The sequence below is a fragment of the Sarcophilus harrisii genome, chromosome 5, assembly GCF_902635505.1.
Source record: "Sarcophilus harrisii chromosome 5, mSarHar1.11, whole genome shotgun sequence".
NCBI classification, from domain to species: Eukaryota; Metazoa; Chordata; class Mammalia; order Dasyuromorphia; family Dasyuridae; genus Sarcophilus; species Sarcophilus harrisii.
The window spans coordinates 244,635,888-244,663,315 of NC_045430.1; the positions used below are offsets into that span (position 1 = coordinate 244,635,888).

Below are 27,428 nucleotides of genomic sequence, written 5' to 3' on the forward strand. Positions count from 1 at the left end.
CCAGAACCAATCACATTAAAAATCTAGATGCATCCTTGGAAGAATCAAAGGCAGAGATCAGAAACTGTGCCCAGGATTACTCTTAAGGAGAACAAATTCAGTTGTATTTAAAATACCTAATGGTATTCCAAAGTGTTAGATTAAAGTAGAAATGATTGGAAGATAAAGAAACATTCATTGATTGTTATTGAGTTTATTCATTATCACACTCAAAGTTCTTTTCTTGCACATCAGTTCTACAGAAGGAAATATTTCTCAAATTAAGCAAACCTAATCCCAAATCACTCCTCACCTCCCCCCCCTTCAATGAATTAATACCATAGGTGGCTCTAGCACACCCCTGGCCATGTTCAAATAACTCTGAGGAAATGAGGAGCATGCTTGGCCTCTGAAATCAGGGTTATAAACTAATCATGAAAGGGTACAAATGATGTCGGATGCTTCATGAAGTCCTTCTCCTCAGGCATGTAGGTATGGACATCCGGAATGTCTCTGAATCTTTTTTTTTTCCATGGAAGAATGTATCTTCACATCACAAAGCTTTTTGTTATTCTTGGGACTCTGGCAGGAATATGCTCTTCTTCATGTTTTACTAAACACCCCAACCCTTGGTTCTCACCTGGCAGCCATGGCAAATGGCATTATGACTACGCCCTGTACAGGTGTGTTCCTGGAGCAAGGGCCTAGGTCAGGACACCCTACACCTGGCCTTGCTCAGATGCAGCTGAACCAAGTAATTACAGGCTAAGTAAAGAAAGAATCAAAGAGAGAGTGTGTGTGTGTGTGTGTGTGTGTGTGTGTGTGTGTGTGTGTGAGAGAAAGAGAGAGAGAGAGAGAGAGAAACAGAGAGAGAGAGAGAGAGAGAAACAGAGAGAGAGACAGAGAGAGAGACACAGACACAGAGGGAGACAGAGAGGGGAGAGAGAGGGAGAGGGAGGAGACTTAAATGATTAGGAATGACTGGAATAAAACTAAATGAAAATATGCTTGGATACCAAGGTCTAGAATAGTAACTATAAAGAGAAAATGAATAAAAAAAAACCCAAACAAACAGGTTGAAATTGTTTTCTCTGATATTTCAAAGATGTGAGCAGGGGAGTGTATTCTATATATTAAGACTGAGCATATATGAACAGAATTTAACACTACAGGAAAACAAAACTTATATAAACCAAAGAATTAAAACATCAACATCCTTCAATGGAATTAAGTCTAGAGAAAACCAAGCAATGTTGTTTCCTATTTCATACCAAGGGAATTCACAGTGAATATAACAATGTAATTATTTTTTGTGGGGGACAAGGAGAGGAAGCTGTAAGTTATTAGATCTGGGATTTCACAATGTAGTATTAAAAAGTTGCCTGAAGAAGAGCCTGAATTCAGGTTTTCCAGAATCTAATGTTTTTCTTTTAATCATTGTATATACTGACTACTGGAAATAATGTCTGTCTGTCTGTCTGTCTATCCATTCATCCAATCTACCTTTCTATTTACCAACATACCTATCTATCTTTCCTTCCCCCCTTTTTCTCTCCTTCTCCCCCCAATCCATCTATGAACATTATCACCAGAAACACAGAGAAAGGAGCTATCTGGCTAAGATTCACAGGAAGGCCATTGGCAGAAGCAAGGCTCAGAACCCAATTTTCCCAATTCTTATTCGAGGCCTCTTTCTACCAAACCATGATGCCTCCCCTAAAATCATATTATAGAAAAAAAGCACTCAGAGCAAGGCTTTCAAAAATGCTTTCAGGTTTTGTTTTTGTTTTTGTTTTTTTTTTAAGGTAAACTTTATGAAACTCACCAAGTGACTTTCTTTAAGGATAATGAAACAGCTTTCTTTTCTTCTCCCTCAATTTGTGGTAAAACTTAGTCTCCTGTGAGTTTCCACTGCTTATATATTTAGGAGAGCTGGGACATTCTGATAGGCCCATGATGGGACCTTGTATCAAGCTGTACTACTAAGACAACGGACTTCAGCTTTTAACAACTGATAGTAACCCTGGCAAGCTGCATAGCACACAAGAGCACTACAGACTGGACACTGGGGGGCCTGTCGGGGTAGGGGCAGAGAATTTTTCAACTACGTTGCAAATGACACTAGGGTGCAGTGTTGGCCTTTCATTTGACTGTGAGGGCCTTTGGAGCCTGCATATTAAGGTCAATAATTAGAATATCAACGACTCATGCATGAGCCAGTGTCAAACACAGAATGTAAAGGAGTAATACTGAAAGCTTTACCACTGTCCCCCTCCTTTCCTTTGGCATCCTACAGCTGCCAGAGTTTTGCCAAAATGGGGATCTGCTATCAGCTTAAAGCCTTCAATCTTTCTGGTCAAATTTCTCTTCTGGTCCTTCTCACTGGCTTCATCCACTAGTAATATTAAACTGACTGATAACTAAAAGGTTGGTAAGAGATAGTGCCATCCAGTGACCTAAGGCATTAATGAGGGAAAACAGACAGAGGAACTTCAGTGTTTAGTAAATTTAGTCTCAAGAAAGACTGTGTTTTCTCCAAGTCAGAGGTTCTCAACCTGGAGTCTGTGAACTTCTTTAAAACAAACAAACGATTTCAATATATTTAGTTTCCTTTATAATCCTATATATTTTATATATTTAAAAACGGTATTCTAGCAAAGTCCATCAGTTTCACCAGCCTGCTAAGGGGGTCCATGACCCAAGAAAGGTGAAGAACTCCTCTGAGCAGAGGCTTTGGAAGCTATATGGAATTTTTGAGTGCTTTTTACACAAGGACTTTGTCCTTTTTCATTGACTGTCTCTCATACCTAGAATGTTCCCCTTCCTCATCTTCACTTCTTGGACTCCTTCAAGTCTCAGCTAAAATCCCATCTTCTACAAGAAGCCTATTCCTATCCCCCTTTAATGTGAGTGCCTTCCCTCTGTTGATCACCTCCAATTTATCTTGTATACACCTTCTATGTACACTGTTGTCTCCACGTCATCTCCTCCATCAGATGTGCCGTCTTTGAGAGCAGGGATCATCTTTATAACCCCAGCCCTTATCCAAGTGACTGGCACAAAGCAGGGGCTTAAAAATGACTGAGAATACATGCTTTCAAGGCATAAAATGCTTGAGATTTTGTACTAGAAAATTCAAAGAGAAAAGAGAAAAAGAGAGAGAGAGAGAGAGAAGGCCAAGCCCCCCAAAATATAGATCATGCCCACTAATGAGTCCTATAAAAGTATTTAACTTTCTCTATGGGACGGCACACTTGGGCCCACCCCCAAGTAAGGTTGAACCTCACTCGTAGCAGGGGCAAGTCCATGGAGATTATAAAGCAAAATAGGAATGAATGGAACTGTGAAAACATCACTGATCAGCAATGGATAAAGTAGGTCTGGATAATACGTTCCTTTGGACAGAAATTAATTTAAATGGAGGCATTTGAATACTTCTGGTCCTGGTGTTAATAAGCTGGATGTTTTTTCAATTGGACAGAGAAGAAATACATATATATCCAAAGTCTTTGAGATGGTATGACCAGGAATTGTCAGAGGTTAAGGTCGAACTGTTCTACATCTACATATGTATATATCTCTATGTATGTACAGATAGATAGATCTATCTATCTATCTTCTATGTATAAATCTTTACTTCTTTCCATCAGAAATGGATTCTACAAATGCCCAGATCCAGAGGTGTTTTGTTTTTTGTTTAAAAGACTATAACTACAGGCTACATGCATGGAGACACACATTATACATATATAGGAGATGCTTTAAAGTTAGCAAAACATTGAACTCTGGGAGATGACTAAAAACCATTACATTGAATTCCCAATCCCTATATTTATGCACACCTGCATTTTTGATTTCCTTCACAAGCTAATTGTACAATAATTCAGAGTCTGATTCTTTTTGTACAGCAAAATAATGTTTTGGTCATGTATACTTACTGTGTATCTAAGTTATATTTTAATATATTTAACATCTACTGGTCATCCTGACATTTAGGGGAGGGGGTGGGGGGGTAAGAGGTGAAAAATTGGAACAAGAGGTTTGGCAATTTTTAATGCTGTAAAGTTACCCATGTATATATCCTGTAAATAAAGGGCTATTAAATAATAAAAAAAAAAAGTTAGCAAAACATCATGCAAAATATGTAAGAGACTAACACGGTGGGGTGGAAAGGGCAATGAAATTGGGGCCTAAGATGCCAGATTCAAATCCCAATGATGTCATTTATTGTGTGACTTTGAGAAAAACAATGATCTCTCTAGATTTCCCTCATCTGTAAAACTGGATTTTTAAGGTTCCATCTAGATCTAGGTCCATGAGTTAGAATCAGAATTTGAGCAGGAAGGAATCTTTTAGATTTGATTTCCCTGGATGGAATTCCCTCACCAGTGAAATGAGAGAGTTGGAATTGATGGTCTTTTAAGTTCCCTTATAGTTCTAAATCCATAATGTTGGTGATAGAAGGTCTCTGTTTCGTCCTCTGCAAAATAGGGGACTTGGATGGGATATTCTCTAAGTTCCCTTATTTACGATTCTATGTTTCCATCTAAATCCTTTCATTTTATAGTTGGGAAATGTGAAACAGAAAAATGAAGAGGCTTGTTCAAGGTCATTTAGCTAGTTGATATCAGAACTAGGATGAGAAAGCAGGCCTCCAGAGACTTAGTTCAGTGCTTTGGAAAAAACAAGAGGTTATAAATGATACCCATCAGAGAGGTCCCTAGGCTGGGAATATGTGTATAACATTTTTAGTATGAGGAGCTCAGAAGGATGAGGTCAGGTTGGCAGAGAAAATGTTCAAAAAACTAACAAATGAATTAAAGCCGTCTACTGAAGGTGGCTGAAGAGTTAGAGTAGCATACACATCGACTGGATTTGTAACAATCAAAGTTAGGGCAGTTGGCTCACGGGCAAGACACCTCCCATAGGAAAAACAGGCAGAGGTCAAGGTCTGATGGGCTCGACAGAGAATACTGGCTCCACTCTCCCTCCCTGCAATGGGCCTGATATATAACTTGGCTTTTATGCTGCACCATTACTAAAACCATCAGCAGCAGCATTTTTAGAAATAGAGGCAAGAAAGACACGTATTTTCATGGACAACAGATGAAAACCATTGTGGTTTTCATTGATATAATACTTGGGTTATTACTTACTCCAAGATTTTTCCTAGTTGATCGACGTCTGAACTTCCACGAAAAAGAGGCCTAAAAGAACAAAGAAATATTTAAGCATGGGATTTTCTCATATTATATTTCATTTCTATCATTATCATCTTCTTTGAACAGAAGAAAAAATATTCTTCACAAAAGGGAAAGCTGAAGGAGTAAAAAGGTATTCCAAAAGAATTTTTTAAAGCAATTTTCCCCAATGAAAGCTTTATCCCAATGAAAGCTTCTCCGCTTCATTTACAAACCAAAGGAGAGCTGGTTGTAATGGCATACCTATAATCTTTGCAACTGGGGAGACTAAAGCTAATGGACCACTTGAGCTTAGGAGTTCTGAGCTTTAATGAGCTAAGCTGAACCAGTATGTGTGCTTAATGTTCAAAACCAAGGGATCCCTTAGGAAACAATTCATTTTAATAATCTATTTATATTTAATAATCCATTATATGAGAATCCTATATATAATCAATAGAACAACTATTTTTAAGCATTAATTTCCCTCATCACCCAACTTGGGACTTGGGACTATTTTAAAATGGCTCACTGTCAAGTGTCCGTCATGTTCAAACAGTTGCTAAACTTTGCTGTTTTCTCTATTCCTCAAAACTTGAGAAACCACTCTTTTACACTGCTCCTCTCAGTAACAAATTGTCTTTATACCCATTGCTCTGCCTACCCCAATTTGGAATTTTACAGTGATTCCTTATTTAAAATATAAAAGACTCATTTGGGCCTCTAGCATCCTACATATGTCTTTACTTTGCTCTGCTCATTATGTCCTCATCAGCTCTCTCTGGTTTATTCAAACTAATTTTCCTGTGTTTCTCCACGTCCTCTGGTTTTTGGCTCATTGCCATGCCACCCCTCCCACTGTTCTCCCATGGTTTTAAAAGCCTCTCCTTAGCTAATCCGCTATCCTATTATTCAATGTGTACTTCTGAGCCCATGCTCTTCAGGAAGCCCTCTCAGATTAGGAAAGGGAGACATTTAGCCAAGACAAGATCCCCAGCCTTCTAATTGGTTCCAAGTTCTAGGGTCTTCTCTCTATATTTAAATAGAAAGGATCCCAGTGAACTGCATATTAAGTTAGAAAATCACAAATTAATATTATCTATTGTGCTTTATATTTTTATTATGCGCTAAACATGTGTCGATGTATTTTAGTCTTGTTCTGCCCCACTTGTAGGGTTTTTGCAGGTAGACAGGCTTTGAGGTTGCCATCTCTCTACACAACATCTCTTGCAGACTTCTACCAAAACCACGTCAGACTCTCATCTCTTTTTGATTACTTGTGGTGCCTACTAATCTATCCTTTATATTAATGCCCATATAACTTTTTCAATTTTTTATTTTTATGACCAATCTACTGATCTACTAAATCATTACTCTGCTAAAAACACTTAGGGATTCCTTAATGCTTATTATATCAACTTCTGATTATGGTTTAAAACTCTTCACAATCTGGGCCTAATCTATTTTTCCATTCTTACCTTTTCATGGATTTAGCATTTTAGTCAAACTCTAATAAAATTTTCGTTCTGTTCTGGCCCCAAAACTCTCTCCAGTTCTTGGATTAAACTCCTCTATAATTTTCTTTGAGAAGTCTCTTCTTTAAAAGCCCAATGCAGTCAGGCTTCCTCAATACCCCCCTCTGCTACCTCCAGGTAAAAGTGAGCATTCCTTCCTCAAATTTCTCATATTCCTTCACTCATACTTCTTCTTTATACTTAGCTCAATCAACCTTTTAGTGTAGTTCTTTGTACAGTACAGTACCTCTCTTTTTCTATCCACAGTCTACCATAGTGCTTTGCACACAAATATTTAATAAATGTTTGGGGAGCTGGATCAAACTACCAGTAGTCCAATCTTCCAGTCCTATCCTAGATTACCAAGCATAGTAATAGTTTCATACTGGTTTAGCCATAATGTCTATTTTATGTTTATAAATTAATGGTAGAAGATGAATATCTATTAATCCACTAATCTTTGCCTTAACACTATCACCATTTTTTCATATCAGATCTGGTTTTAGACAAGAATTTAGTACACATTAGGTGCAGAGTTTTATAGACTGGTCCTGAATAGCCCAAGAAAATTGGGGTCTGTGGGACTTTATATTGAAGCAGCCAAAGCAACAGTAACTTTTTTTTAAACAAATGCACCAATTCAGGACCAGTAGCCTCCGACTACCTTGGAAATATACCTCTCAGGAATGGACCAGATAGAGATAAAGGAGTATTCTTATGGTATTAGAAGCTGGTCATTCTAGTTAATCCTGTTGCTTTTCTCTGGAGTAAAGAGGTCCAGTCTAATTACAGTTCACCATTCAACCAAACTAATATAACTCCCCAGCCTCTAGGTCTATCAGAACTTTGTATAATCCTCTTCTTGAACAGGAAAGCTAAAAAACAGGAATAAAATAGATCAATAGCATTTTCTGTATAACTTCCTCCCAAGAGGAATTAAGAGATTCTTTTACAGGCTTATAATCCATATTCTATACAGCTCCTTCACTACTCTACCAGTCACAAAGAAGCTTCAGAGAGTTTTGATTCTTAGAATCCCAGTCCATGCCAATAGCCCAAATGATTAAGATCAGAGCTATGACTATTAAATGAGATGTGGTCGATCATCTTCCATGTTCTACTTCTATCCAGATCAGTTAAATGTTGATGATAGACAATTTCATTTAGCACCTCCAATGTTCAAAGCCTGGGCAAATCAAATTACATAACCATTGTCAACCCTAGGTATTTGGGATCAGTTCAAGTTTAGCATAATCAATAATAATTAACCAAGAAATACTTATTATGTATAATGCATTGCACTCAGGATAGAAGAGAAGAGAATGCATTGGGAATTCTGGATCGTAAACATCATTTGTATTAGCTATTTTCTTTAAAGAAAAAAAATTTTTTTGGTGGGATCAAACCTATGATTTCATTGGCTCAGGAACTTTTGTAAAGGAAAGTCCCTCCATCCAAGTAGGTCTACAACTGCTTTGATGGCACAATTGCTGTGGGCAGCTAGGTGGTGCAACTTACTCATGGTAGTAAAAACTGTGTATGTCAGAGGAGGGATTTACACTTAGGTCTTCCCAGCTTTCTGCTGAGTATATCAACAGTATCTAGACTGGGAGCTAGAAAAATTCTTAAGAATTTGTCTGTTTTGTTTTTAACATTTTAAAATATATCTTACTGATACTTATTTTTCAAAAGAAGGGAAATGTTTTACTTGCTTGTTACTAATTCTTTACAATTCCTGCTCTTTTTATCCTAATCAATATCCTGCAGGTGTGTATCATATGGTTTCAATATATTCAGGTACTGGGTGATCCAGGGGCCAGTCAATGCTTTGTCATAGTGACAACTGGGACTTGCTTTTCCTTTACTTATTGAAATTTACCACAATTTCAGGCTGATGCTGAATCACAAATTTGAGAGCTGCGAAGGTCTACAATATTATAGACTTAGAGCTGAAAGCAACTTGAGAAGCCTTTTCTGATTACAGTCTATATGTTTGCAAAAAGAGGGGATTATATTAGATGAACTATAGACTTCAAAGTCCCTGCTTGTTCTAACTTGGAAGTGATGACATGTTGACCACTGTTCTGCTCACTGGAGAAGATTTTATATATGTGATTGTGAAGAACCAAAAAGCTGGGTAAGAAGCAGATCTGTCTTGGCTTGATTGATATGGAACTCCCCTCAACTCTGACAGGTCATGTACTTAGTCTTCCATGGGATGGATATTTCAGGGAAAACAAAAAGGGACAAGATAATAGGGAGTGGGCTGGCAATGTGAACTTAAAATAAAGTTGGCTTTAGAAGTTATACTTCAGGGGGCAGCTAGATGGATAGAGCACCATAAATGGAGTCAGGAGGGCCTGAGTTCAAACCCAGCCAATGACATAATACTACCTATGTGACTCTGGGAAAATCATTTAACCTCAAACAGGAAGGAAGGGAGGAAGGGAGGAAGGGAGGAAGGGAGGAAGGGAGGAAGGGAGGAAGGGAGGGAGGGAGGGAGGGAGGGAGGGAGGGAGGGAGGGAGGGAGGAAGGAAGGAAGGAAGGAAGGAAGGAAGGAAGGAAGGAAGGAAGGAAGGAAGGAAGGAATTAAAAAGTCCATCCTAGACTCTGGGATCATTAATCAATCTGTAGTTGGTTGATCAGAATTAAGTTGTCTGCAGTAGTTTTGTGAATAAGTTGTATCTATCCACAACAGGAGTGTCAGAATAACAAATGTAGAAAGAATAACAATTGATGAAATCTTGAGCACATTATATAGAAATTATTTGAAGATAGCCCCCACAATAAAAACATACCTGTTTTATTTGTAATTATTGGCAATTTACTGAAACCTGATCCTGATAATAGCTGATATTAAGATAAAAATATTATACGATACATGAAAGCTTACCATGGGCTTTGTATACATTATCTCATTTGAGCCTGACAAGATAATAGACGTATTATTATGATTTCCATTTTACTGATGAAAAAATTCAGTCCCTGAAAGGTGAAATGGGCAAATACCCAGTAAGTGTGAGAGACAGACTCTGAACTTTGGTCTTCTTATAACTAAATCTAGCACCTGACCACCTGTATCCATTTTTGAGTCTAGGGTAAGAAAGGCAATGTCACAAGAGAAAGCTGCCATATTCTTTGGCTCCCAGGGGAGTTTATATATCAAAATTCTGAGGTTATATACACATATATGTGTGTATGTATATTTATATATTTGTATATGTGTTACTATCCATTATATGAGCCAAGTAATGAGTATGTGTCACAGGTGAGAGTGGAACCCAATTTTTCTGACTTTCCATTTGGCTCTCTATCCACTACGTACATTCTTCTGCCTCTACATGAATATATAGTTAAAATTACAAAAAAAAAAAAAAAGTCTTTCACAAGGTTGGCTTGCCTCACCCTCCTAACAAAATACATAACTGAGCTAGGAGGAGTTAAAGGAAGAAGGTAGGAAGAAGGGGGAAAAACCCAAAAATACAGACAAATCAGAACATGTCCACAGGACGGTGACCAAGAGAGTGAAGGGTTTCAAGATGATGACATACAAGAAACTGGGGATGATTAGCCTGGAACAGAGAAAACGTGTCAGGGAATGTGCTAGTTGTCTCCATGCATTTAAAGGCATGTATGCCCTGTGGAAAAGGATTGGCCAGGTTTGGCTTGGCCTAAAAAGGAAGAACTAAGAATGATGAATGCAAGATATAGAGAAGGAAAGTTTTGGGCTTCATGTTGAGGAATGGTTTTTAAGTAGAACAAATTCCAAATAGAAAGGGTTGCTTTAAGAAATAGTAGATTAGCTCCTTTTCCACAGGCTTTCCAAGAAACATCTTGATGACCAGAGAGTTGGAGACATTGACAGATTCTTGGTCAGATTCAAATTGGAATGGATAGCCTTGGAAGTCCCTTTCCTTTCTGATCATCTTTGCATGTAAGAGAAAAACCCTTGGCGGTCCTCAACTTTTTCTCCCATTAGGATTAGGAAAATTTGGTGAGTTGTTATTGAGCTTTCTGCATTCCAAAAGTTGGCTCATGAATCTCCAAAGGAGAAGACTCCAGTTAAAAGTGTAAGTTTATCAAGGCAAGGGAGGTCTGCTTTATTTTTTTTCCCTTCTAGATAAACTTAAGGTCCAGAACTCTGCCAGGGTCATTGTAGGTACTTGGATAAATGCTTGCTAAATGGAATAAATGCTCCTAGAGAATGCAGGGAGTCCTTTTAAGACCATGAACATAGTACCCATGGTGAGGACAATCATTGGGGTTTCTTAGTATCACCACATTGAAAGGAAATACTTAAGAGAAATCATCTCATCAGCCTTTAGGCTCAGGTACACTGGATGACAGATTTGATGATTCTAAAATAAGAAAAACAGCAAAAATGATGTTCTTCAAAAAGTAGCTATTCTATTGGCCAAGTTTTTATATCTTCTTCCTCTATGCTTTAAAAACAGAAGACGAAATTTGAAAAATCAATTATATAGGAACATGATGAAATAAGTTATTCAGTATATCCTGTTTGATCAGTATTTAAAAATAATTCTTCTGTAATATAGAATATAATTACATGTTATTAAGTAATATTCCATAATATATTGCCTGAAATGACAATTTTAAAAATGTATATGCTTTAATCGCTTACTATCTTAGGGAGAAATGAGATAAAAAGGGGAGAAAATTTGGAACTTAAAAAAAAAATAATGTTAAAGATTATTTTGGTGCAGTTAAGTGGTATAGTGGATAGAATATTGGCCCTTATTTCAAATGGGATCCCAGCTACTTCTTAGCTATGTGACCTTGGACAAGTCATTAATTTAATCCTAATTACTTCCTCCCCCTCAAATTGTCTTTACATGTAATTAGGGGTAGGTGGGTAATAAAATATTTTCAAAAATATGTAAGTTTTCTTGGATATGGTTAATTGATAGTTTAGTTGACCAAAGTCTTTTATTCATCATAAATTATTTCCCCAAGAGAATCCTTTATCTGTAATTGGACCCCATTTCCTATTTTAAACCCAAGTTTATTCTCATTTCACATTATTCTTTTTTCCTTCAAAATCACTGTCAATTCAATCAGTTCTTATTATTTTTCTATCCTACCTCCAAACTCTTCTCTCCTGGTTTTTCCCTCCTTCTTTTAGTTCTCATTTTAATAGGAATCTTTCCTTAGTTGTTTAAGTAAACTTCCTAAAACATAGATATGGCCATGTGCTCAACAAACTCCACCGGTCTCCTATTATCTCTAAGATCAAATACAGACTCCTGGTTGGCAGTGAAAAGTCTCCCACGATCTGGCTCCAGCCTACCTCTTTCCTGACATTATTAGTTCTCTTTCCACACTCAATGGCCATTTTTGTCCTTGCATAGGCCATCCTCCATTTCTAGCATGTCCTTCCTTCTAATTTCTGCCTCTTAAAATCACTAATTTCCTTCAAAACTCAGCCCCAACCACATCTCCCACATACAAAGCTTTCCCTCCCCCAGCTGCTATAAGCTGCCCTGCTTGAAATAAACTTGCCTTATTCTGTATATGGACTTACTTGAATGTCTATAAATTCTGTCTGTCTACTTGAGACTAAGGACTTCATTTTTGTCCATTTCCTCAGCATCTAGCACTGTACCTAGCACACAGTAGGCACTTAATAAATATTTGCTGATTAGTTGGCTGATAGCCTATAGGAATTATCTTTCTTTCTGTATCACTTTCTTAATGGGAACTGGCCAGATCAGCTTTTAGGAATCAGTTTGTTCAAGTAAACACTACTTAAACACACACACACACATACACACAACACTCTTCCCCTAAAAAGTCAGCATTTCTACTAGTCTTTTTTTCCTAGTGAAAAACAATTTTAAGCAATTTCTGAAGGGTTCTTTTAAATCAGCTCTTCTGAAATTTTGTAATAGTCTATAATGATAAAGGTTTTGTGACATAAAATCTTTTAAATTATTTAATATAATTATTTCCCCCATAAGTCAAAAGGAGAACACAAGAATGCAATGGCCAACCTACCTTCATTTCAAGCCCTGGCACCATCCATTCCACACTCATATCACCTCAGGCTATTTCATGCCAAAACAAGTGTGATCCTTGGGTGTTTTTTGGGAGGGGGAGAGCTAGTTTGATTTGGTATGAGATGAAGCAATACTTTAAAAGGTTTTTTTTTTTTTTGTATGCATCACCTTCGGAGTGCTATTCTAGGGCATTCTAATAATTCAACATTATTGAACAGAAAAGGTCACTTTGTGTGCTCCAGAATAACCTTACTCTCGAGTGTGGCTGATTATTCAAATAATCACATGGGAAAGAACAGCCATCCCTCCCCTCCATCCATCTATCCATATGCTGTGCTACTGTACAGTAATCTCCTCAGTTATATTTTGAAATTGTCATTATAAGAGTATTGCATATGTTCCGTATTTTACTTGTGTATTTTACTTTATTCCATGTGCTCAGAGTTGCCATTCCTTGTTCCAAGTTCGAAGGGTCGGTTTCCTGCCCCATGTATCGCTCACCACCAATGGGCTTGTTCTTTGGCTAAGAAGTGCCTTTATTGGTTGAGTGGCTGAGAGAGTTGATGACTCAGTGGATGTACAAAGGGAAATTGTGTATTCATCCCATCAACATCTTTTCCTTTCTACTTTGAATCATGTTAGGATCATCCTGAGTTATTTTCAAAGAGCCAAGTAGGGGAGAGGTGATTAGCCCTCTCTCTTACTCTGTCCTCTAGCTGGCTGTTAGCATATGGTGTCTCAAGCACTTGTCTGTGTGAGCAAGGCTGAGCTTGGGTTTGGGTGACCTCTTCTTAGTTTTTTGCTGATCTTAGATGAACAAGTACCTATTTCTAGATGCATTTGTCCAGAATTGGAGGAGATCTTGTAAATTAAGCCCTGGATGTCCTGGATGTCTCTGGATCAAAGTTGAACGGTATTGGGGAGGAGTCCCCAGCAATTATTCCCATGCACTTGGACACTGACAAAAGGATTGTCTTAAATTTGGCTGCTTTCCCAGCAGACATGGACTAGTTTGGACAGTGCCGCACTAAGGTGAAATATAAAATGCCTAATTAAACAGCACTCCAAACTGCCCAACATTTTACTGAGTTTTAAGCATCAGCTTTTCAGCAGACTGTAACAGCAGTTATAAAATTGAATTATTAATCTCGTTTTAAAGTTTGTTTTCTGTCAAATATGTGATTGGTCCTTCTGTGTGGAACAAGATATTATCCGATCCCTTCTGTGATTTACACTGTACACTCAGTGCCTTGTGCGCTTCATCTTTTCAAAAAATACTGAGTCATGAAACATAAATAATTTAGAAGAAATAAAATTGCCTGATAGGCCTTTAAAGAAGTCAAAGAATATGATAAAAGAGAACCTAACCCTTTCATTTGAGATAATCTGGTTCAAATTGCATGCCTCCGTTTTCTTGGTGGCAAAGAATCGGATAATCAGTTTTTGAATTAGAAGGGATCTTGGAGGTTATAGACTCCAATCCCCTCATCTGATAGATGAAGGAACCTAAGGCAAGTGGGCTTAAGGAGTGCCTGGGGTCACACAACTAGTAGTAAGTGTCCTGGATGAAATTTGAACTTTTCTTGACTCTGTGGATAAGTACTATAACCCTGTTGGTCCAGGAGCAGTTTCTTCAAAATTAAATGTGTATACACATACACACAGGGCAGTACTGTTTCATCTGAACCTTTGTGTCTCTAATGTCTAGATAAATAGATTTTAGCTTAATTTCTTTTCATTAGTCATTTCTAAGCCCGAAGTACCTGCTCTTTTTGAGCAACTTCCCAAGACGAATGTCATCAATTCTAACATTATCTTGGTAAATGAGCTAAAACTCCATATTGACCTGAAGAGATGAAGGGCTTCTTCTATAAACACAGCTTCAATGTAGTTTATCCTTTACTAGTTATTAAAAATCTTTGACGACTTCATGTGCCAGCCGGTTTACATGGCCCTGATTCTATGATTCATTCATCAGAATAAACAGCTAACGAACATAAGAATACCATTCATAACATCAGTGAAGAATGGAAAACAACTTTTAGAGATGGGACATGTTTACCAGTAAATGAGAAGCTTTTGTGCTTTTTTGTCTGCTAGAGAAAGGAAATGATTCATACATAGTGGAAGAAAAAAGATGTCTCCCTTTTGATTTGCCAGTCACAGCCTTTTGTTATATAAGGTACAGTCCTAGGACAGGTGGTAGGACGCATCTGTCTGTAACTTGCATTTGCCTTATGGAAATACTTTAACTACTATTTCTCACTTAGAAAGACAATTCTTTATAGAAAATAAAAAAGGCTCTTCCTTCTTAATAAAAACACCTGTGAAAAAATATCACAAAGGGGAATTCTATGACTTCATGGCTCATTCTTTGGCACAATCTAACTCTTGGCTTTCTCTGGTGAAGCTAAGACAGAATTCTCTGTGTTGGGAGGGCCCTAATCCATCCAACCCATGTCTGAACAAGAACCCTTCTCCAATACTGCTGGCAAGTGGTCATCTACCCTTCTGCTGAAGACCCCGGGCAGGGATTTCAGTTGTGGAATGGCTTTAATTGTTGGAAGGTCTTTCCTCATCTCCAACCTAAACTTCCCCTCCTCTAACTTCTTAACTGTTTGCTACTGCTTTTTCCCAAGCAGGACAAATTAATCCCTGAGAAATCCAATTTTAGCTTCCAACTTTAAGACTATTCTCATGCTTATCCAGTTTAACTATAGCTCTCTCACCACCATGCTCATCCCTTCCTGATTCATTCCAGATTTTAAAATCGATTTAAGTCATCACTTTTTCTTACAAGGATACAAACATGTTAGGTTGAAGATGTTATTTATGGCATCATGGAGAGAATATAGGGCTTGGAGTCAGGAGGCTCTGGACATGAATATCAACTTTATCACTTAGCAGTTTTACAATCCTGGGCAAGTCACTACCTCTCGTGATGATTTTGATGATCAAATGATCTAATGAGTATAAAATGTGATGTGAATGCTAGCTAGGATTACTTTACTAATACTGAATGATAAGGCTTTGCTTTGTATTCTTCAAAGAGATACAGTCCTTACTCTCACAATGAAAAGAGATCTAAATTAATATATGCAGAGAGATTCATGGATTTTTAGAAGAAGGAGGTCCCAAACAATTTGTTAAGTTTAATTCTCCTATTTTATAGATTCAGACAGAGTAATGTGAATTGCCCAATGTCACCTAAGTCACAAACAGAGCCAAGACAAAAATTCAGGTCTCTCAATTACTCACCTAGTATTGTGGCTTCTTTGACATGCAAAGTTAAACAACAATACAATTTACTCTTCTCTCTTTATAGTCAGTGTTCCAATGATATGGTCTACCAGCTATTCTACACTTATGACCATCTTCCACCCTCTGTGATTTGTTACTGTCTGCTCTCAGTGCCTAGAATTCACTCACTTCTTATCCCTTGCCTCTCTGAATCCTTCAAGGCTCAGTTCAAATACTTTCTTCTTAAGGTCTTGCCTGGAATCTCCTCATGCTAGGGACCCCCCCCCCCTCCCCAAACTACCTTGAATTCATTTTTGTATATATTTTCTTTATGTTCAAGCACATGTTTGTCTTTTTCTTCATTCATAAGCTTTTTGAAAGGAAGGGATTATTTTCCATTTGTCTTGGACGGACATCTAGAACCTCAAATATATACATATTTGTTGAGTGGTTGAATACAAGACAGTAGAATAGATGCTACTGTGTGATAACGTTGTATGATAGCAGACTAAATATAAACCCTTTCTCAAAGTAGAGAGAACTGGAATGGAGCAAATGGGACTAGAATTGGGTCTGGCAGGTATTATTTTGTAGCTGATTTGGACAGAAAGAAAGGAATAAGGCAGATTTTCTGATGATGGGGAATGGTACAAGGAAAGGCACCCAATGTGCAGAGCAGTCAGGTTAGAAGACAGAAGGGTGGGTGACAGAAAAGTAGGTTGTGGCCAGAAAAAAACTAAGAATTTAATCTGAAGATGATGAGTTGTGAGCAGAGGAATATGAAAGCAAAGTGTTATTTTAGGAAGATTAATCTGACTGTCTAAAAAGACAAATCAGATGAGAATAGCAGTTAGCTGGCAAATGAATAAACTGAGTCAGGAGCTAATGAAGACGTGAGCTACTAGAAAGGAAAAGCCAGCATAGAGCTATAAGGAAATGAGGAGCAGTGTGATTTGGGAGACAGAAGGCTGCCTTGGAGGAAGAAACCTTTGGGTTTAAATCTGATTACTGATATAGCCTTTCTTTCTATCCAAATCAGCCACCAAGTAAATCTAGTCCCATTTGCTCCATTCTAGTATGTGGTGATTTCTTTCTCCTTTTAAGAAAGGGTCTATATTTAGCTGGGGCACCCAGGAAAAACACTGACCCCTCAAAAGACTTGGGAGCCTCTTTACATTTTGAAGCTACAGGTGAACTGCTAATATTTGATAATAAAAAATAATAATAATAATAGAAGAGGAAGAAAGAAGAATCCAGGTGTTGAATCTGAGTGATATTTGGTTTTTAGTCAAAGACTGGGAATTGTTTAAGAATGAACAGTAGAGCCGCCTTTTAAAATTAGGCTAAAGTCAGACAGATGAAAAATGGAAGATATACTTTTTATGAGTTATCTGTATTCTGTTATATGTTATTTTTATTTTTAATAGCTTTTTATTTTCAAAATACATGCAAAGAGTTTTCAACATTCACACTTGCAAAACCTTGTGTTTCAATTTTTTTTCTCCCTTTCCCACCTCCCCTCGACAGCAAGCAATCTGACATATGTTAAACAGTACAATTATTCTAAACATATTCCACATATATCACGCTGCACAAGAAAAATCAGATCAAAAAGGAAAAAAAAATGAGAGAGAAAAAAAAAAGCAAGGAAACAACAACAACAAAAAGGTGAAAATGCTGTGTTGTGATCCATTTTCAGTCCCCACAGTGCTCTCTAGGTGCAGATGGCTCTATCACAAGTCTATTGGAATTGGTCTGAATCACGTCACTATTGAAAAGAGCCAAGCACATCACAGTGCTTGTTGCTGTATATAGTGATTTTTTGGTTCTACTCACTTTACTTACATCAGTTCATAAAAATCTCTCCAGGCCTCTTTGAAATCCTGCTAATGGTTTCTTATAGAACAATAATATTCCATTACATTTATATGCCATAACTTATTCAGCCATTCCCCAACTGATGAGCAACTATTCAGTTTCCAGTTCCTTGCCGCTATAAAAAGGGATGCTAAAAACATTTTTGCACATATGGGTCCTGTTTTTATGATCTCTTTGAGTAGTGACATTGTTGGATCAAAGGGTACACAGTTTGATAGCCTTTTGTTCTTCCATATGAAGTTTGTTATTATTTTTTCAAGCTCTATAAAGTAATTTTTTGGCAGTTTGATTGATACCACTCTACAGAATAAGTAGATTAATTTAGGGAGAAGTCTCATTTTTATTATATTAGCTTAGTTACTCCATGAGCACTTGGCATGCTTCCAGTTGTTTAGATTTAACTTTATTTGTGTGGAAAATGTTTTATAATTGTGTTCATATAGTTCCTGGTTTTGTCTTGGCAGGTAGTCTGTCATATATTATTAAAGGGCAATGAGCCACAAATTAGCTGAAGAACTTATTGTCATATCCTGAGTCTCTAAAAATATACCCTAGAATCAGGAGTTTTAAAAATATCCTTATAAATATAGCACCCATCCTCAGATACTGACTTTCTGAATCTCCAATTTTCCTCAAGAGTCAGCTCAAATACTACCCTCTATAAAGAGCCTTCCTGATCCCCTATATGCAACTCCCAAACTACTTTTTCCTCTTTCAACAGAAAACAAACCTTCTGAAGGACAGCCAATTTCATTTTTGCCTTTTTATCTCCAGGGTTTAGAGTACAGTCTCTAGCACATAATAAATACCTAATGTCTGCTAAATGACTAGGTAAGATTTTGAAGTGGACATTGACCATAATTGGTGAGTTCAAAGATCTATTTTTAAAATATTTGATTATTTTTATTACATTAAATTAAAAAGGTTTTATACAAAAACCAATGCAACCAAAATTAGGAGAAAAGCAGAAAGCTAAGAAACAATTTTTACAGTCAATGTTACTGATAAAGACTTTATTTCTCAAATATATAGAGAACTGAATCAAATTATATACAATTCATTCCCCCATTGATAAAGTCAAAGGATATGAATAGACAATTTTCAGATGAAGAAATTAAAGCCATTTTAAGTCATAAGAAAAAATACTCTAAATCACTACTGATAAGGGAAATGCAAATTAAGATAACTCTGAGGTATCCATCACACCTTTCAGATTGGCTAAAATGACAGGAAAAGATAATAAGAAATGTTGGAGGGGGTATGGGAAAACTGGGACGCTAATGCATTGTGGTGGAATTGTGAACTGGTCCATCCAGCCATTTTGGAGAGCAATCTGGAAGACAACAAAACTGTGCAAACCTATTGATCCAGCACTGCTATTAAGACATCTGAATCCCAAAGAGAACATAAAAGAGGAAAAAGGACCCATGTATACAAAAATGTTTGCGGCAGCTCTTTTTGTGGTGGCAGGGAACTGAAAAATGAATAGATGCCCATCAGTTAGGGAATGGCTGAATAAGTTATGGTATTTGAATGTAATGGAATATTGTTGTTCTACAAGAAATGATGAACAGGTTGATTAAAAGCCTGGAAAGACATAGATGAACTGATACTGAGTGAAGTGATCAGACCTAAGAGAACATTGTACACAATAAGAGCAATTCTGATGATTAACTATGGAAGACTTAATTCTTCTCAACAATACAGGAATAGAAGACAATTCCAACAGACTTTGGATGGAAAATGTCATCTGCATCCAGAAGAAGAACTACAGAGAATGAATGTGGATTGACGCATACTATTTTCACTTTTTTTGTTGATTTTTTTTTCATGGTTTTTTCATTTTGTTCTGATTTTTCTTTCCCAACATGACTCATATGGAAATGTTAAAAATGGTTATACACTTATAACCTATATCAAATTTCTTGCTGTCTTTGGAAGAGAGGAGATAAGGGAGGTAGGGAGAAAAAAAAACCTTGAAACTCATAATCATACAAAAACTAATGTTGAAAATAATCTTTACATGTAATTGGAAAAATACTATATTATTAAAACAAATTTTTTAAAAGTTAAAAAAAATTTTTTTTCTTAATTTTGTCTTCCCTCTTCTACCTCCTAGCCTTAAATAAAAAATAAGTCCCCCATTTCAAATATGTAAAGGAAAACAAATATTCATATTGGTCATCTCCAAGAAGAAATATGTGAGATCAAAGATCTATGGAATTATGGAAATAGATGCTTTGTGTATTCTACTGTGTTGTGTAAAATGATGCATGAGTTCCATCACCTGGTTTTTAGAGCTATCCATAATTCATCTGGCTATCTTGTGGTCCATGTTCCAGTCAAACTGAAATTCCTTGCTCTTTTCCAAACTCTTTACAACACCTCCTGCCTATCTGAATTCTCATTAGTAGTATTCCATGTAGAAGATACATTCTCATCTCATCCTTGACTTTCAAATTCTTCATCTTTCTCTAAGACTTAATTCTGTCCAGATCCTGGCAAACGCGTGTATATATGTGTATGTGTGTGTACACACACACACACACACACACACACAGGCTCCTTGCATATAGAGACTGTTTATTTGTGTCTTTGTATACTTAGGAATTAGTACAGTTCTTTGCATGTGATAGAGACTTCATAACGGCTTACTTAATTGAATCAAATGTATCTTCTCTTCTGTATTAGACTGAAGTTCTTTGAAAGGAAAGGACCATCATTCTGCAGAATGTTCATTCTGCAACATACGTATTGTTTGCCCTTTATTTTTTAAAAGAACCAGTCAGGATATGGATACTGCCAATTTGCACATGAACTGGATTTAAGTGAGGCAGGGTTGGACAAAGTTGTTGGGCTCACTCTCTTTTTCAGAGTTAAGAAGTCCAGTGGTAGGACCAAAGTCAAAACGGCTGGTGATGGCCCAGAATGTGACTGATGTCCATGACACCTTCATTGTTTGAACAAGGTTTAAGTGATCTGCAGAACCTATTACAGCCACTTTCATGGTCACCAGAGCAAACTGTTCTTATCTGCTTGCTCCAGCAGGGCTCTATTCACATCCCCATCTCCAAATTCACTGACAGGTTTGAGACATGCTGTTAATGCTTAATCTAGTATTGCCTGACTGTAGAGACAGTTTTACCGAAGTATGACCACTTGTGCATGCTACAGCTTCTTGGCAGGCAGAAACAAGCTACAAAGAGACTGAATGACCAATTATTGATGATCTCACAGCCAAAAAACATCACAGGGGCATAATAAACGTATGAACTACCAGCTCTGCACCTTGGGCTATTTATGTCATTTCAAGTGTGCAAGGCAGGGATGGGCAAGTTGCATGACAATGAGAAATTCTGAGACAAATGAATGGCAGACACACAACAAAGAATGTGAAATTAAAGAGGGGGTGAGGAGAGGAAAAAGTGAGGGAGGAATCAACAGACTAAGAAGGAATTTAACTGTAGAGAAAAACCCAGAAAGAACAAAATGAAATGAAAACCTGAGAAGAGTTGGGGCAGAAAAGTTGGGGAGGCAAATGAATTCTGCAGAAAAGAGACAGAAATACCCAGATTAGCAGACATTTGACCATTGGAGGGGACTGTGGTTCCAATGGAAGTGAATAACACAAAAGGGGGAAAAACCCAAACAAACCCAAAGAGCTGATTAATTTTTTCAAGTTACCAGATGTGAATAATTTATTTTCTCCACAGAGGACTCATTTTAGTGAACTATGAGTAACTTCCTCTAAAGGAAAGGCTGCCTTTCATTTCAAAATTGAGAACTGAATTAAAACTAGAGTCTAATAGACCATATACCATTTCTGAAATGACATGGCAGAACTCACTGATAAAAAATAACTTCTCTTTCAACTCTCAATGGAATGTCAATTCTTTAGGTCCATGAAATTTTTCCTCATAAGGCTTACACTCAAGGCTATGTCTATAGGTTTGAACCTGTGATTTCACTAGGGTAGATTAAGGGAATACCCAGGGAGGAAACTCTCCCAATGACAGACGAGCAACTATTCTGAAATGTATAATCTTAAAAGAAATATTTGGGACACTGAGGGCTTCAGTTATTTGCCCATTATGCCAATATATGTCAGAGACAGGACTTGAACCTGGGTCTTCAAGCTTTATCTACTATTTTATGCTGCCTCTCATATTTATGTGCATGTATGAATACATATATAGCTATATATTTATTGTATTAACACCTATTTATTATATATGCAACAAACCAGAATATCTTGGTTTTTTTTTTTTATTATAATAACTTTTTATTGACAGAACCCATGCCAGGATAATTTTTTACAACATTATCCCTTGTACCCACTTCTGTTCTGATTTTTCCCCTCTCTCCCTCCATCCCCTCCCCTAGATGGCAAGCAGTCCTATATATGTTGAATATGTCGCAGTATATCCTAGATACAATATATGTGTGCAGAACCAAACAGTTCTCTTGTTGTACAAGAAGAATTGGATTCAGAAGGTAAAAATAACCTGGGAAGAAAAACAAAAATGCAAACAGTTTACATTCATTTCCCAGTGTTCTTTCTTTGGGTATAGCTGCTTCTGTCCATCATTGATCAATTGAAATTGAATTAGGTCTCTTTGTCAAAGAAATCCACTTCCATCAGAATACATCTTCATACAGTATCGTTGTTGAAGTATATAATGATCTCCTGGTTCTGCTCATTTCACTTAGCATCAGAGAACATCTTGTTTTAAAGAAAGTTTTAGGACTAAGGGGAGAATTTTGAATAAGCCTTAGAAAAAGTTATTTTCCCTCCTCTTCTTGTTGAAGAATTCACTTTATTGCTGGTAAGAAGTGGGGGTGGGGAGGATAGACACAATGACATCTGTGGCCTCAGTTGCATGTCACTGTAGCCAACAGAAAGCTCAATTGGGGCTCACTGAGGAACCAACTGCCTTTAGCCTCTTCCCATGAAAGTGGTTGTGAATTTCGAGAGTCTGTCAGTTTGGGTCGGCATAACTCCTGCCACAGTAATGACTGGTCAGCTGAAGGAGACTGGGTTGTGGTTAAATAGGGAACAGGCATAAAGCAAGCAAGCAAGCAAGGTTTGTCTATTGTGTCAGATGGTCATATTCTAAAGACCTTCACAGGACCCCTCCCATCTAAAAAGAATCAGGGATATCTGGAAGAATAAAAGGTGAGGGGATAAATCAGATGGTTGTATCTGCGGATTCCTCCACTGACTTGTAGCTATTTGTATAGAATATGCATACAAACACTAACAGCGGCTCATATTTAAAAGTCAATGTGACTTAATATTTAGTGTCTCCTATATGTCAGGCACTGTGCTAAGAACTTTACAAATATCTCATTTGGGGGAGACAAAGAAAGGGAAAGATCAAAGATGACTCTAAAGTATTTGGCTTGGAGTACTGGAAATGTGATGCTACATCAGAGAAATAGAAAAACTGAGGGAGGACCAAATGTCAGGGGATGATGATGAGATGTATTAGCACATATTGAAGGTATTAAGCTTGATGCAGGTGGCAAAGTAGATAGCCTAGAGTCAGGAAGACATATATTTATTTCTGAGTTCAAATCTGTCCTCATTACTTTCTAACTGAGTGACCCTGGTCAAGTCAATTAACCCTGAATGCCTCAGCTTACTCATCTGTAAAATAAGCTATAAAAGAAAGCCCAAATGGGATCACGAAGAGTTGGACAGGAATGAAAAATAACAACAACAACAACAACAAGCTTAATGTAACAATATAGAAGAGGGAAGAGGGATACAACATATTTGGGAACCATCTGCATAGAGGTGAAACTAAATCCTGGAAGTAAACGGGCTCACTGTACTCAAAAAAATAAGAGAAGAAAAGGCTGAGACCAAATCTTTATATATTAAAAACTGGAGGGCTGGGACAGAGAGAATAGTGTCTAGGAAAACACAACTCTGAAATGAAAGGGATCTATAGATCATTTAGTCTAATACTTGGAGAATTAAATATCATGAAAACCAAGGAAGTGAGGGTATCTAGAAGGAAGGAGCTGTAACAGAGATGAATGCTGCAGAAAGGAGGTCAGGAAATGGCCAAAGTTCATTGGTTAGCTTGAGGAGAACAATTTCAATAGAGCGAGGAAGATGGAAGTTAAATTGCAAAAGGTTGATGAAGGGGAGAGGAAATAAAAGCAGAATACAGACTATTATATCTAGAAGTTTCTCAGCTACAGGAAGGAAAAGGGACAGGATCATTGCTTGAGGAAACAGCAAGGTCAAAGGAAGAAGAAGATTTTTTTTTAAAGGATAAGAGAGACTTGAGTATATTAATAAACTAAGAGGAAGGTACCAGAATAGAAGTAAATTAAGATGCATGAAACAGAAGGGCTTATTGCTGACAAGTAAAAACATGGAGGAAATAGTAGTGGAGAAATTAGCTTTCACAAAAAGGACCACCTTTTCCTGAGACTAGAGAGAAGGGTAGGTCAAAGGCTTTGAGAAGTTCAACACAGCAGAAGAGGAAAACTGGGGTGGGGGGAGAGTGTTTCCATTTTTAATGGACTGAATTTAATCAGGCAGGCAGGATGTGAGATTCATTTTCAGAGTAAGGTGGATATAATAGTGCTAGGGAGAGAATTTAATATTTCATGTCTAAAAGGACTATTTTTGAGGTATTGAAATTGAAATTCAGAAGGATTAACTTGCCCAGAATCATGCAGATAGTTGCATGTCTTGAATTTGAACCTAGTCCTCCAACTGAAATCAATCAATAAGTATCATTTATTAGATGCTTACTATATGCCAGGTACTGTACTAAGTGCAAAATCTCTTATTATTTCTTATTATTTGTTTGTGATAGCACTGTTCTGGATGTGAGAGGAAGATAATACCAGAAGGCCAGCCAAACATAAGTAGCTGGTGCTCCAGATGGTGATCTCATTAGTCTTGACTCAAATCCAAATAACTGCAATTGATGGTGAACCTTTCCCCCTTTCCTTCTTTTAATTTGGAGGCTATAAGGTATGTTGAATTTCGGTTCAAATCCCAGCCAATCTCATAATCCTTCCAGGTTTCAATTTCCTTATTTATCTGTAAAGCAAGGGGGTTGTAAGCTGGATGACCTCTAGGTTCTTTTTGGGTCTGACAAGATAGAAAGTGTCTGATACTCAAAAGAACTGAGGATTTTTCTTTCAAACCATGTGGCATGCTTTAAACTCTAGAAAGCTACTCTATCCAGAGAGGGGTAAGTAGGAGGCCATGACATTACTTCATTTATGGGTGGAATGCCCCTCACTTGTTAGCCAGCCTAGTCTCCATGACCACCAACCCCCCAAGGAATATTCTAGCCAAGCTGAGGAATCCCCAGCATTTTCTGACCCAAATGAGACTCCAAAGGGCTTTATGAATTCAGCATTTACTGTTAATTCTGGCTTTATAAATTCAGCATCACCTCCTCCTTTGCATCCTTATTCTTCCTTGTCCTTCTACATCTTCTTCTACAGCTGACTCCTGGATGAATCCTCCATTATCGTAGGCTGAGTGCCTATTTGCACATTAGACTGTGCAAAGGCTCCTGATCAAAAGATCTAGATTCATATTCTGGCTCTTCTACTTACTACCCATATGACTTTTTTGCAAATTGCTTTTACCTCCTTGAGGGACAGTTTCTAAGTATAGAAAATATGGGGGGTAAGGGGGGGGGGGAATGGGATGATGTTTCAGGACCTTTCCATTTCTTCCCAGTTTTCACAAAGTTTGCAGTTCCTGGGGCATCCAGGGCCACGGGTGGGAGAAATTGTTTTAGCCCAGCAGCTGCTGATTAGGCAGGAATGAGCAAGGTGGTCTGTGCCAGGGATGGGTGGCCATGGCCCTGGCCCAATGTTTTGGGCACAGTTCCAAGGACCGCTGAGCTGAGGGCAGCTCGAAGCTAAGTTGTTGTTAAAGAGGTCAGTCTGGGGAAGCAAGAGGGAGGTGAAGCTGTGGACTGCGGGATGCGGCCGGTGGGAAGGGCAGGAATTGTAACCAGAGTTCAGGCTGGGGTTCAAGGCATGGAGGAGTCAGAGATAAGCAAGACAGAACTGGTGGGAACTTGTCACAGAAACTATGAATAGTGATTCACTTGTTAAATACTATCTGCTTTTAAGCCACCTGCACCAGGTACATTTAGAAATATGTGGCAGTGTAATAGGAAGAACACAGAACTTGGAGTCCAATGACATCTGGGTTCAAATCCCATGTCTGGAGACTATGTGACTTCCATGGGAAAGTCACATAATATCTTGAACCTCAGTTTCTTAATCTGTAAAATAGGAATTATACCATCTAACATATCTATTCCTTCCAGGATTGTTGTGAGGCACAAAGTCAAGCACTTTATGAGGTTTAAAACATAAATATCAGATGCTATTATTAATCATAATTGCAGGGTACAGTGAGCATAGTAGACCCTCAAAAGACTAACTATGACTACCCTCATATTTATAATAATTGAAAGGCTCCCTCCCCCTCCTCAATTTATATCTGCCGTAACAAAGACATCATCTAAAATTGAAGGTCATAATGTTCATTTTTGGAGGGAGGAGGTGGGTGGAATAAGAAATCTGAAAGTTTTAAAATGAAAGTATTTGGCCCATGGAAGTGGTTACTTTTTTTTAAAGGAAGTTTTGCTAAAAAACCAAAAGTACCACTCATGTAGCATTACAAATGATCTAAAAATGTCCTTAAATTGGACTCAATCCTTGGTTATAAATACTGGGTAAAAGCGGAAGTCCAATTTACCCAACCTTCTTTTAAAAAAATGATCTGTGTAGGCCTTAGGGACTTGCAAATTTGGGTGGTGACCTTTGAATGTGAGCGATGTTATGTGGAAAGAGAATGTCCTATGCTTTGCTTGCTTATGGGGCTAATTCTCCCTAAAAAGTTGATTCTTTTTTCTATTTTTAAAAGACAATTTTATCCAAGAGCCAGTATTTAATTTTAGGCTGTTTTGATTGACTGATAGATGAATTTAGGGGTGGGTAGGTAAGCACTTTTTGGAGGGGAAAGCCTGCTTCCCATTTCCTACCTGCAACATTGTTTTGGATGTCTCCATCACACCCTCATGCTAAGTATCTCCCTCTATAACGTCCCCATTCAACCTTGCTTTTCAGATACTTCTTGTGTTTCCCTATTAGATAGCAAGATCCATGAGGGCAGGGACCATCTATTTTTAAATTTGTATTTGTATTCCCAGTGCTTAATACTGTGCTTGTCACATGGTAATTACTTAATGTTTATTACTGATTCCTGTCATACTACATGCATATTTTCTCAGCCAAAATACTGTGAAATCTACATTTGGTTGGCTAAACCTCAATTTAAGCAGTAAGTATCTATAATTTGTCAATGCTATTCATTATTCCTAGAGAAAGTCTCCAATAATGTACGAAGGAATGGACAAAACAAAACAATCTAAATTAAGTTTGACACCTGACAAAGACTTAAAAAAAGCTAGCACCCTACACATTTTCAAATGCCCACTTTTACTTATGAAAAAGAAACCTCAGCATCCTGAATAGACTATGGGGGCTAATGGTTCAGTTTTTTTTTCCTTCATTGCTAATTTATCATAGGATAGAATCATGGGATATCTAGAGCAGG

General features: G+C 37.6%; 1 protein-coding gene across 2 annotated transcripts in view; it reads right to left on the reverse strand.

Annotated features, from left to right (window-relative positions):
* CDK6 (cyclin dependent kinase 6) overlaps positions 1-27,428 on the reverse strand; it is a 260,245-nt gene that overhangs the window by 11,574 nt on the left and 221,243 nt on the right. For both annotated transcript variants that reach the window (XM_031940016.1, XM_031940017.1), the window contains exon 6: positions 5,136-5,186. In XM_031940016.1, coding sequence (XP_031795876.1) covers positions 5,136-5,186 — 51 coding nt within the window. The remainder of the gene's footprint in view (positions 1-5,135; positions 5,187-27,428) is intronic.